A 12,017-nucleotide genomic window follows, 5' to 3' on the forward strand; every position below is an offset into this window, starting at 1 on the left:
GGCCAGAGGATATATACTTGTATTGGAAAAATTCTAGTTATTTAAAAGTTGGGTTTGTGAATGCGTCTTGTTAACCTGAAGCCAGAATGAACAATAGCAGTGCCGACCTATGACCTCCCGTAAGAATGAGATAAGCTGCCTAAAAGAAAAGTTGAAAAGGAAAGAACGAGATAAAGGAGGAAATCCAAATTATGTTCCCCACTTGTATGGTTTATAGACCCTATGCTTTTTGTCCAGTAGCTTTGGTTAATGGCCCATTATTTGAGTCCTTGGCAAAGCATAAAGACCCATACTGCAGAGATTTGTCAATGTAGCTTATCATTTTATTTCTTAAGTTGGGGAAGTGGACCAACGCCTAATTGCTTCAGCACCTTGACATTTGTATCAAATCTCATTGGCCGCAGGGGAATATATCACAATCTGAGAAATCAGTGATAGTTACCAATATAACAATAATTTTCAGTTACAACTCTATATCAAGAAGCTTAATCCTGTAAGAGGCAGCAGCTTCGTGCATATTGCGTAGTGCTCTGTTTTGATTTTTTGTTGTTTTCCTTATTATTTAAACGAATCTCCTTCCTTCCCTTTGCATTAGACTCAATTTTTATCATAAGATTTGAATAGTCCACAGAGGTTACTTGCGAAAGAAGAAAATGATGATAACCAAGTCCAAGAGTACTACTGAGGAGCAGGCCAGACTAAAACCTGAATATGATCGAGCAAGTGAATTGAAAGCTTTTGATGAAACAAAAGCTGGCGTCAAAGGACTAGTTGATGCTGGAATCAAAGAAGTTCCTCGGATATTCTATCAGCCGCGAGATCAGTTTGAGACGGACTCATTTTCAGGTGGCACTCAGGTTAGTATTCCTGTTATAGACCTTGAAGGAGTGGAGAAAAATCCAATTACTCGTAAGGAGATAGTTGAAAAAGTCCAAATTGCATCGAAGACATGGGGATTCTTTCAAGTGCTTAACCACGGGATTCCAGTGAGTGTCATGGACGAAATGATGGATGGTGTGCGTAGGTTTTTTGAGCAAGGTGTTGAGGCTAAAAAACAACTCTTCTCCCGTGATTATACGAAAAGGGTGGTGTACAATTCTAATTTTGATCTGTTTAGTGCACCAGCAGCTAAATGGAGAGATACAGTTTTCTGCTCTATGGCTCCTAATCCTCCCAAGCCAGAAGAGTTGCCAACAGTTTTCAGGTATGTTAAAACTTAATACACAAAACTCATTTCCGCTAAAGAGTTTTATTGTAGCCGTTGTTCGGTCTAAACCTTAATTCCATCAATTCCATCTTGGTCTGTCATAATAATCTGATTTGCTCACCCACAATACCAAGCCTTAATTGTGCCCTGCTTTCACGCATATTGCACTTGGTGAATTTGTGCCCTCCACTATTGCCTATAAAGGAATTTTCTTGTTTTGTGTTTAATGCTTGCATTGTTTGAGAGCAGTTAAGGTGTTCTGCTGTATAGTTTGTGACCATTTTCGATATTGTACCAGGATGCAGGTGACTGATCCTGTTTCTTGTGGATAGGCTGTGTTTTGTGTTTTTTGGCTGTGCAGAAGGTGGTTTGGGACCATTATGCAGTCTAAATGCAGCATAAAGGCAACAACCCACTACTTTTTGAATGGCCAATGGGCATCTAATAAACCTAAGCTCTTCAAAAAAAAAAATGTTTAATTTAGAGCCACATGCTATAGCTATTTCCTGAAAATATATATTCTTATCTTTAGGTTGCCACTGTTTCATCATGTCACTGTAATCTGCAGAATTTGTACTTCTGATCCACTCAAATCGCAGGCCCCATTTTTTGGATATATTAAAACTTGAATCTAATGATAATAACCAAAGATGATAATCTTATTATAGAAATTATCCTTTCACACTTATTTCTATTATTCACTTTTACAGATTTCATGTGTGGACAATAGATCTTAATTACAGTTTTTGTGCTTGGAAAAATAAAAGATTGAGATGAAAGAGTGTATAAAGGGTTTTGAAATCTGAAATCTGAAGTTGGAGATCAAGAGAGCAAAGGACAACATTATCTACAGTTATGAGTCAGTTGATGGTATCCTGTTTGCTGATAAAGTTTAATGGAGAAAGCGTTAGAGCTGGAGTATAAAATCCTTAACACACTTACTTTTCTTGTAGGGATATAACGCTGGAATACTCAAAGCAAATAATGAATTTGGGTTATTTGCTGTTTGAGTTACTCTCGGAGGCTCTCGGACTGAACCTTGATTATCTGAGAGATATTGACTGTGCTAAAGGGTTGGTCATGCTGTGCCATTACTATCCCATCTGTCCACAGCCAGAACTGACTCTAGGTTCAAGCAAGCATGCCGACAATGGCTTCCTCACCGTGCTCCTACAAGACCATGTTGGCGGTCTCCAGGTACTTCATGAAAATCACTGGATTGATGTACCCCCAACCCCGGGGGCTCTTGTCATTAACATTGGAGATCTTCTACAGGCAAGTCTTTATTTTTTTTAAAAACTTTTGCTAGTAATATTGCAAGGAATAACTATATACTAATGTCATATTTAAATATTGTTCTATTTCTCTAGCTAGGATTATCCCTGAGTGGCCTCACAGTTGAAGTTTAGGCCTTAATTATATATCACTTTTTCCTATATAAGAATGAAGTAAATTATCATGAGTTATGAATAGTTCTGATTTTAAGCTAATTTTCATTTTTATTCTCAGCTTATATCAAATGATAGTTTTACAAGTGTGGCCCACAGAGTACTGACAAATTCCGTAGGGTCTAGAGTATCAGTGGCCAGCTTTTTCACAACTGCTCTTCTGCCAGACTCAAGATTGTACGGGCCTATCAAGGAGTTGTTGTCAGAAGAGAACCCTCCAAAATACAGGGAAACCACTGTCAAGGACTATATCACCTACTTCAACGCAAAAGGTCTTAGTGGTACTTCTCCCTTGCCACATTTCAGGCTCTGAACTTGGTGTTAGAGATGAAACAGCAGCAGCAAGACGAATAGTTTACTCAAATATAACATAATTCAGATCTTGTAAAATGTTTTGGTCCTGATGACTCTGATCCTTGAGCAGTTTGATTTGTGAAAGTGAGTGTTGTCTACGTATCTTGTTTATAAACCAAAGGAACGTGTGCCCTTTCTCCTCTTCTTTGGGTGTTGTAGCCACAACATTGCTCGTAATTTATGTCCACAGAAATTGTGAAAATAAAAAAAATTTATGTGACGTTGAAGTGTTGTTAAATTGAATGGGATGTTAAAGTACTAAAGTTGAATTTTCAGCAACTCACAGATAAGAGACTCGACTATTATAAGTCAAAAAGCTTCATCCAGCATTGCCTTATTTTTCATCGGATGTCCCCCTCTTTTTGTTAAAAATTGCTAATCGGAGGAAGAAAATGGTGATTGCCAAGACAGATGAAGTGCAGTTCGAACTAAAGCCTGAATATGATCGAACAAGTGAACTGAAAGCTTTTGATGATACAAAAGCTGGGGTTAAAGGTCTTGTTGATGCTGGAATTAAAGAGGTTCCTCGGATATTCCAACACCCGCCAGATCAGTCTGAGAAGATCTCAGTTTCAGGTGTCACACAGGTCAGAATTCCTGTCATAGACCTTGAAGGAGTGAAGAAGGATCCAGGAACTCGTCAGGAGATTGTTGAGAAAGTCCGAGATGCATCGAAAACATTGGGATTCTTCCAAGTTGTGAATCATGGAATTCCACTGAGTGTCCTGGAAGAGATGAAGGATGGTGCACGTAGGTTTTTTGAGCAAGATTTGGAGATCAAAAAGCAGTTCCACACTCGAGATTATACCAAAAGGGTGGCTTACAATAGCAATTTTGATCTGTATAGTTCACCAGCAGCCAACTGGAGAGATACAGTTTCCAGCCTTATGGCTCCAGATCCTCCTATGCCAGAAGAGTTACCGGATGTATGCAGGTATAACTATGCAAAGAAAAAAAAAACTTAAATTAGTTAAAATTTTTTAAATATTTTTATATTATATTTAATTAAGTTATTATATTTTTATTTTGAATTAAATAAATTTTATATTTTTAAATTAAATAAATTTTTATAATTAATAATTAATTTAATTAAAATATTATTTATTATTTTATATCAATAAATAATAAAGTAACATACTAATATGACATAACACCATAATTCTGTAATATTTTTCAATTTCAATTTTACCTAATGCTATGTAAATATAAAATGATAAAGTGTTATTTTTATCAATTATAATTAATTAATCATTAATTATAAAATTTATAAAAATAAATATATTTAATTGAATGAAATCAAAAATAAAAATTTATTTAAAACTTTTTAAACAATTCAATCGTTGTTTCAAGCATTATTCTAAAAATAAAACCAAAATTAGAAGAGTAACAAGTCGTGTGTAGAATAAAGAGTACACGTAATTGTTTCTTGATGAGTAGTTGACTTGTGAGCACTTCTCGTGCAAGGCTTTCATCCCATTGGTCAGTCGTAATCCGATTTACTCAGTCACGAATCTGAGCCACACTCCTTTACCTACTTAAATTCGGAGACCTTCTTCTGATATCTTGAAGCTTAATCTGCAGCAGTTGCATATACAGCCTTGTTAATGGCAAATTATTAATCTCCTCATGTCACCTTGATTTACTATCACTATAATTAAATAAAGGACCAAGGGATGCAAGGGATGAGATTATAAGATAGGGTGTGAATGAATTGCTTTTCTAACCATAAGTAATAAATTGGGTAGTGATTCAAGTACTTTCATGCCACTTCTTTATTTTCGAATATGTGTGGTTCATTGATTCAATGTGTATGCGGTTCTTAGCCTACGAGTAAGAGAAAGGAAGCAAATACTCGTTATCTAAATTTATCTAGTTAAAATGACAGATTGTGTGCTTGATATGTTCATTTAGGGATATAATGATGGAGTACTCAAAGCTAGTAATGCATTTGGGTTATTTGCTGTTTGAGTTATTCTCGGAGGCTGTAGGGTTGCACCCTGATCACCTGAAAGACATGGATTGTGCTAAAGGGCTCGTTATGCTGTCACATTATTACCCCGCGTGCCCACGGCCAGAACTAACTCTGGGTGCAACCAAGCATGCGGACAATGACTTCCTCACGGTGCTTCTACAAGACCATATTGGTGGCCTTCAAGTATTTCATGAAAATCAATGGGTTGATATACCCCCAACTCCTGGAGCTCTTGTGATTAACATTGGAGATCTACTACAGGTAAGCCTTTATTCTTTGGTGTTGCTAGTTATATTACTAGGAATACCTACTTCGGGCCATTTCGTGGTATTCTGTTTTCTAGCTTGTATTGCCTGTTGGCAGTCCTACAAGGTTTCATGCCTGTAGTTTTGCTTGTTAGTTTCTACAGGCAGTTCTGTTATAATTACCAGCCTTTGCAGCTAATTTGTAATTATTTTGCTGTTTTCAGCTAATATCAAACGATGCTTTTGTAAGTGTGGAGCATAGAGTGCTGTCAAATTCTGTGGGAGCAAGAGTATCAGTGGCATGCTTTTTCAGCACTTTTCTTCTGCCAGATTTAAGACCTTATGGACCCATTAAGGAGCTGTTATCAGAAGAAAATCCTCCAAAATACAGGGAAACCACTGTGAGAGAATTTGTTGAGTACGTCCATACAAAAGGCCTTGATGGTACTTCCGCCCTGCCGCATTTCAAGCTCTAAACTTGGCCATGGAGATGAAATCAGCAATATCAGCATGACATAAATTATATAATTTGGACTGTTTTCAGAAAAATTTTGGTCATGATTACTATGATACTTGACCAATTAAAAGGAAGTGATGTTTATCTACAGAACTTATGAACCTTAGCTTGCTGAAATCCGTGCTCTTTCTAGTGTTCTGAGTCTTGAAGCTATAACTCCTCATAAATTTAACTCTACATAGGTTGCATGAAATGAAAATATTGAAGTTAAAATGCTATTAATTTGCTAATGACACTAACTTAATGACACTGAAAACTATACTTGAAGAAATCAATTTAAATTAAACAATAAAAAGAAGGATGAATAAATTTTTATTGCAAAAGGTGGTTCTAGTTTTACCTTTTCCCCTGAATATGTTGAAATTTGTCATTTTATTATAATTCTAACTGTATTTTGTGCATTTATTTTGTTAATTAAGCAAAACTTAGGATATTATCTTGTTTTTATCTTAACAAGGCTGAAATGAGCAAATTAGGAAAACAAAGCATAGAAAATGGACAGTTTAAAATAATTATGTACATATTTGGTTTTGAAGTACATATCAATGTCACCTATCTCTATCCCCCTTGGAGGAATTACATGTAATTTTCTTTGTATGGATGTATGTATGCTTGATATTAGACAGGTAAGACTGACAATTTAGGTAGACAAATGGACTTTTTTTGGTATTATAAGGAATAATGACCATTGACCAGCCACTGACAGAGTGGTTGTGGTGGACTTTGTGGAAAGGTTGTTGCCTTCTTGTTGAATATGGCTTTTTTATCTGCTTGGTGATGGAGAGATTTTACTATGATCTAAAACAGCCTTATTTCACTAACAATTTAACACAAAATCAAGCATGGTGGAAACAAAAACTGGTGAAGTTCAGGCAGATACTAACCCTGATTATGATCGCCAAAGTGAAGTGAAGGCTTTTGATGATACAAAAGCCGGTGTCAAAGGACTAGTAGATTCTGGGGTGACAAAAATTCCTCGTATATTCGTTGATCAGAACCTTGTCCTCGAGAAGAACTCCAGTTGTGTTAATTATCAGTTCAGTATCCCAATCATAGACCTCCAAGGTATCACTGAAAACTCAACTATGCGTGCTGAGGTAATCGAGCAAGTTCAAATTGCTTGTGAGAAGTGGGGTTTCTTTCAGGTGGTTAACCATGAAATTCCTCGAAGTGTTTTGGATGAGATGATAGGTGGCATACGTAGGTTTCATGAACAAGACACTGAGGTGAAGAAAGAGTTCTATACGCGCGATACAAGTCGCAGAAAGGTGTTGTATCTAAGCAACTTTGATTTGTATAAATCAAAGGCTGCTAATTGGAGGGACACTTTAGGCTGTCTGATGACTCCTGATCTACCTGACCCTGCAGAATTGCCTGAAGTGTGCAGGTATGTGTTAGTAGGAGTAATACTAGCTGGTAAAGCAATTGTGGAATTGTTGTTTTGCTCTTAGACAAATATTTAAATCATTAAACATATTATAGGGGTGATTTTTGTGGAATTTTGATCCCACTTTTACCTCCAATTAATGTTTTTTGATTTCATGAGCCAGAAATGAAGTTAAATGGCCATTACCTGTAACGATTCAAGTTCAATCACTGACTTAGCAATTCTTTGGACCTAAATCACGTGACCTTCAAAAACAACTTAAGTTCAAGTTGTTAGTAGTAGCAAACTTGAATTGTTATATAGATATAATCTGATGTGAAAGTGATTGTTAAGACTTATATAACAATTCAAGTTTATTACTACTAGCAACTTGAGCTTAAATGTTTGAAGGTCACGTGATTTAGACTTACTAGACCAATGGTTGGACTTGGGTCGTTACATTACCTATTTCAGTTGGTTCTACCATTCTAGTGACAGCACCTTCATTGTTTTGGGCAAAGTAGCAAGCATTTGAGTGAGAAGATCCTCCTTATACCATATATGTAACTTCACCAGCAGAGAAATTCCTAATCTCCTATGACATTTTTTCTGCATCCATAGATAGTTTTAATTCTAACAGTGACAAGCCTGATAAGATTTATTGGACAACCTCAAAACTATAAAAAGGTACCCATGGGAAAATAGGAAAGAAAGTAAACAGACGAATTGGCTAGGTTAAAATTTATTAACCATAAAAGCAATGTAGACATGTTGAGATGGTGTTAGCTATCAAAGAAAAAGAAAGGAAAATGAAAAGAGTCAACAAACTAAAAAGAAGGTATGGTTTATGAGAAGGGTGCATCCTTTTGCTGCTGCTTGAATGTTCTTTCATAAATCACCTTGCAGAGACAAAGTGATGGATTACTCCAACCGAGTAGTAACATTCGGTTTTACACTGTTTGAACTGCTGTCTGAGGCTCTTGGGCTTAATCCCAGCTACCTTAAAGATATGGATTGTACTGATGGACTCCTCCTCATGGGGCATTATTATCCTAAATGCCCCGAACCAGAATTAACAATGGGAACTACCAATCACAGAGATAGTAGCATCATTACCATACTCCTGCAAGATCAAATGGGCGGCCTACAAGTTCTTCATGAGAATCAGTGGGTTGATGTTCCTTGCATACCTGGAGCTTTGATAGTAAATATTGGAGATCTTCTGCAGGCAAGTCTATCCCCAGAATCTTTAATATTGTATCTGATGACCTTGCCTTAGTGAACATTTAACTAACTGATAATTATATTTTATTTTACTACTTCAAATTGTTTAGTTCACTTACCTCATAATTATTCAACTGCAATATTATCAGCTGAAAAGTGAAAAGACCTCATAAGATGCTGTTTTACTGTATCGTATAGCAACATTAGCTATGTTACTAGCCAGCTGTGCTATTTGATTTTTGTGTAGTTGCTGGTTTTATTGAATTGAGCAAATGCAGATGGAATGTATCAGAAATTGTAAACAGATTTATTTCTTGTTTCAATGCAGATTCTTTCCAACGACAAGTTTAAAAGCGTTAATCACAGGGTCTTGGCGAAAGACGTAGGCCCTAGAATATCAGTGGCATGTTTTCTGAGTATGCAAGCTAATTCAGGAAACGCATCAAGACTTTGTGGACCAATCAAGGAATTGTTATCAGAAGAAAACCCCCCAATCTACAGAGAAATCTTAGTTCAGGACTACTTGTCCCTCTACTACTCAAAAGGGCTTGATGGTACCCCTTCACTATCACATTTCAAGCTGTGAAACCAATCTACAGAATACAATTAGGGGTAACTTGTCGCTTGCAGAATAAAGTATGGTTTCTTACTTCTTTGGACCTTAATTTAATTATGGACTCATATTCATCAAAAAAATTTGTACCTTCACTGTGCTTTATCAGTGACATGGTGATCAAGTCATGCATATGTATGTTGTGGACTGGTACTCATGCTGAATCTAAAGTCTAGACATTTTACTTTAACTTTGGAAGCTGAAGATGGAAAATGAACTGACAAAACACATAGAAATGGCCAGGTTAGTAATTATGTAAATCACTGGCGTTAAAGACAGAGTAATAATATGTATAAACGGCTGTTGCCTTCTTCAACATGCTTGTTTATTTGTTTTGTAATAAAGAAAGTTTAGTATTTGATAAAACAGCCTCATTGCGCTGATAGTTTCACACAAGATAAACAACATTGGAAGAGGCTATTTTAACTGATGGAGGATTGGATGTTTCAATTCTCTCTTGGCAAACTCACGGAAAGATGCTGTTGCCGTTGAAGTAGAAAGGACAGAAAAATGAGTAGGAAATGATAATGTAAATAAGGCTTAAAAAACAGAGAATATGAAAGAAGAAGAGAAGAGAGAAAGGAAGATAGGATCTGATCATCATTTTATTAAGATAAAACAAGGTTTATATACCCTGTGTACATGAGACACACCTGTAAACATGTTTAACAAGAGTAAGTGCAGATTACATGCAAACTAACACGCAAGGGACAGCAAAAAACAACATTAAAGCTATAATTATAATACAATGAAGCAAACTGAAATTAACAAAGAAAATTAACTTGGTTGAGAGAAAAGCACTTGCTGCATGTATTATTTCTTAACATTCCTCCATAATACTTGCATCTGGAACAATCAGTTTGCTTCTCAATACTCAAATCTTGGCTTTCCCAAAGTCTTAGTCATTATATCAGCTAGCTGCAGTTGAGAACAACAATACTGAACATTGACTTCACCTCACCTCCCAGCATCTCTAATGGCATGAAATTTCACTTGGATGTGCTTGGTCTTACCATGGAAAATAGGGTTCTTGGTGATAGCGATAGCTGATTTGTTATCTACCATCAGTAGAGTAGGATGATTCTGTGGAAACTGCAAATCAGTGAGCATTTTTCTCAACCAAATTGCTTGGTTGGAAGTTGCAGTAGCAGATATTTACTTTGACTCAGCAGTGAATTGAGCAACAATGGATTGTTTGTGAGAGTAAACTTCATTACCAAGAGTACAGATATAGCTTGAAATACTCTTGGAATCATCTACATTTTCTGTCCAATCACTGTCAGAGTAGGCAGTGAGAAAAAAATTTGGATTTCTGGTATAACAGATTCCAAAGTTTAGAGTGCCCTTCAAATACTTAAGCACACGTTTCCCAGCTGCAAAATGAAGATGAGTAGGTTCTTTCATGAATCTGGACAGCAAGCTCACAGGATACATGGTATCTGGTTTTGATGAGCATATGTAAAGAAGGCTTCCAATCAAGCTTCTGAACTGAGAAAGATCCTTTAGCTTGCTTCCGCTATTCAATGAAAGCCTCTCATTTACTGCTAATGGTGTAACTGCAGGTTTGCAATTAAGCATGTGGAATCTTTTCAGAACTTCATTGATATATTTCTATTTAGATAGAAATAGCCTGTAGCAGATTGCTTAATCTCCCGACCAAAAAAGAAGCTCATCAATCCCAAATTAGACATTTCATACTCACTTTGCATCTGCTTCTTGAACAATTGTAAAGTAATATCATCTCCTCCAGTAATCATTAAGTCATCCACATAAACGGAACAAACAATGGAAATTGACTTTTAGACTTGAGTATATACAATGTAGCTTCATTACAGTGCGGGGTAAAACCACCCAAATTTCAGTTACGACACCTAGATCATTTTGGCCTAAATGCAGCTTACAGCAGTAAATAGCCAGCAGCCATCCACACATGGCAGAACAAGAATACACAAAAACATAGAAAACACAATTTTTTTTTTGTGTAAATTAAAAAATTTTATTTCTGAAATCAGGGAAAGCATCCTAGTGATTACAGAAACAGCACTTGATTTTAAGATGTTATGCCCAAACCAGCATATCATCTCAAAATCATGTTTATCAATGAACAAAAAATCACACCCCTACAAACAGGCTCCCATTAATCATCTCCTGACCTCAATGTACAATTAAGCAAAATCAATCAGCTAAAACAAGCACAGTACATCAGTTTCCATGGTTCTCTGTTCCACCAGATCATTTAAAGACAAAACATAGGAAACATAAGTAACCCATTACAAACGAAAACATAGGAAACATAACAAGAGAACAGCAGCATTAGATACCCGTGAACAGCATATCGTAACTCGGCAATGGATTTTAGTCTATGGATGTCAACTTTAACTGTTTCAATTCTCTTTTTGGCATTCTCAGAAAAAGATGCCCTTTTTGAAGTGGACACTGGACACTAGGAATCCAGTAACGGTAGAGGCCAAAGCCTAAACAAATAAAAGGAGAGAAAAATGAGAAAATCCTAACTTAGAATCTTAAACCCTAAATCATAAATTTTAAATTCCAATGTAACAAGTTTAAGGAACATTTCACGTAAAATTATTAAATTCAGCTTGATGTTTATTTAGGGCTTCCAAAGATACCTTTAAAATGGATTTTAACAAAACAAGTCTGAAAAAATTTACAATAGTTGAACACCATTCCTGATAATCTAACTCATTGGAATATTTATGTCCAAAGATTCGAAAGAGAGCCAATGAGACTGATGCAAGGCAAGATAATGTGAATTAAGAGTGGAGTTAGAGCATTTTTAGAAGGGTCAAACAGGAAGAGACACTTAAAAGTAATTTTATATATAATTCAATTTTGATTCATTTAAAAGATTAAATAAAATTTACAAAGACATTATATAAAAAAAATACACAGGTCTTTCTCACTCTCTACATACAAAAGTAAAATAGAAAATAATTTTTCAAGCTTAAATGAATTGTCTTTTTATTTTATTGTTTTGTTGGAAATGAGTAACTTCTTGAGAAAGTTTTGCTTATATTTTCTATTTACATCTTCAATTGCTAATTAACATA

General features: G+C 35.8%; 3 protein-coding genes across 3 annotated transcripts; all 3 read left to right on the plus strand.

The window, feature by feature from the left end:
• The first annotated feature begins 497 nt into the window (after positions 1-497).
• On the plus strand, positions 498-3,212 carry LOC149526875 (1-aminocyclopropane-1-carboxylate oxidase homolog 1-like). The gene is made up of 3 exons (XM_089784339.1): positions 498-1,204; positions 2,161-2,482; positions 2,717-3,212. Exons 1-3 carry the CDS (start codon positions 654-656, stop codon positions 2,966-2,968), a joined length of 1,125 nt encoding a protein of 374 aa, XP_089640465.1. The 5' UTR covers positions 498-653; the 3' UTR covers positions 2,969-3,212.
• A 61-nt stretch (positions 3,213-3,273) lies between these two features.
• On the plus strand, positions 3,274-5,878 carry LOC110421487 (1-aminocyclopropane-1-carboxylate oxidase homolog 1-like). Its single transcript, XM_021435083.2, has 3 exons — positions 3,274-3,943; positions 4,921-5,242; positions 5,451-5,878. The coding sequence occupies exons 1-3, from the start codon at positions 3,402-3,404 to the stop codon at positions 5,700-5,702; spliced, it is 1,116 nt and encodes a 371-aa protein (XP_021290758.2). The 5' UTR covers positions 3,274-3,401; the 3' UTR covers positions 5,703-5,878.
• Positions 5,879-6,465: 587 nt separating this feature from the next.
• On the plus strand, positions 6,466-9,215 carry LOC110421032 (deacetoxyvindoline 4-hydroxylase-like). The gene is made up of 3 exons (XM_021434475.2): positions 6,466-7,130; positions 8,016-8,337; positions 8,662-9,215. The coding sequence occupies exons 1-3, from the start codon at positions 6,586-6,588 to the stop codon at positions 8,917-8,919; spliced, it is 1,125 nt and encodes a 374-aa protein (XP_021290150.1). The 5' UTR covers positions 6,466-6,585; the 3' UTR covers positions 8,920-9,215.
• The last annotated feature ends 2,802 nt before the right edge of the window (positions 9,216-12,017 follow it).

Source organism: Theobroma umbraticum, unplaced genomic scaffold, assembly GCF_002168275.2.
Source record: "Theobroma umbraticum cultivar Fairchild unplaced genomic scaffold, ASM216827v3 scaffold_130.0, whole genome shotgun sequence".
In the NCBI taxonomy this organism is placed as follows: domain Eukaryota; kingdom Viridiplantae; phylum Streptophyta; class Magnoliopsida; order Malvales; family Malvaceae; genus Theobroma; species Theobroma umbraticum.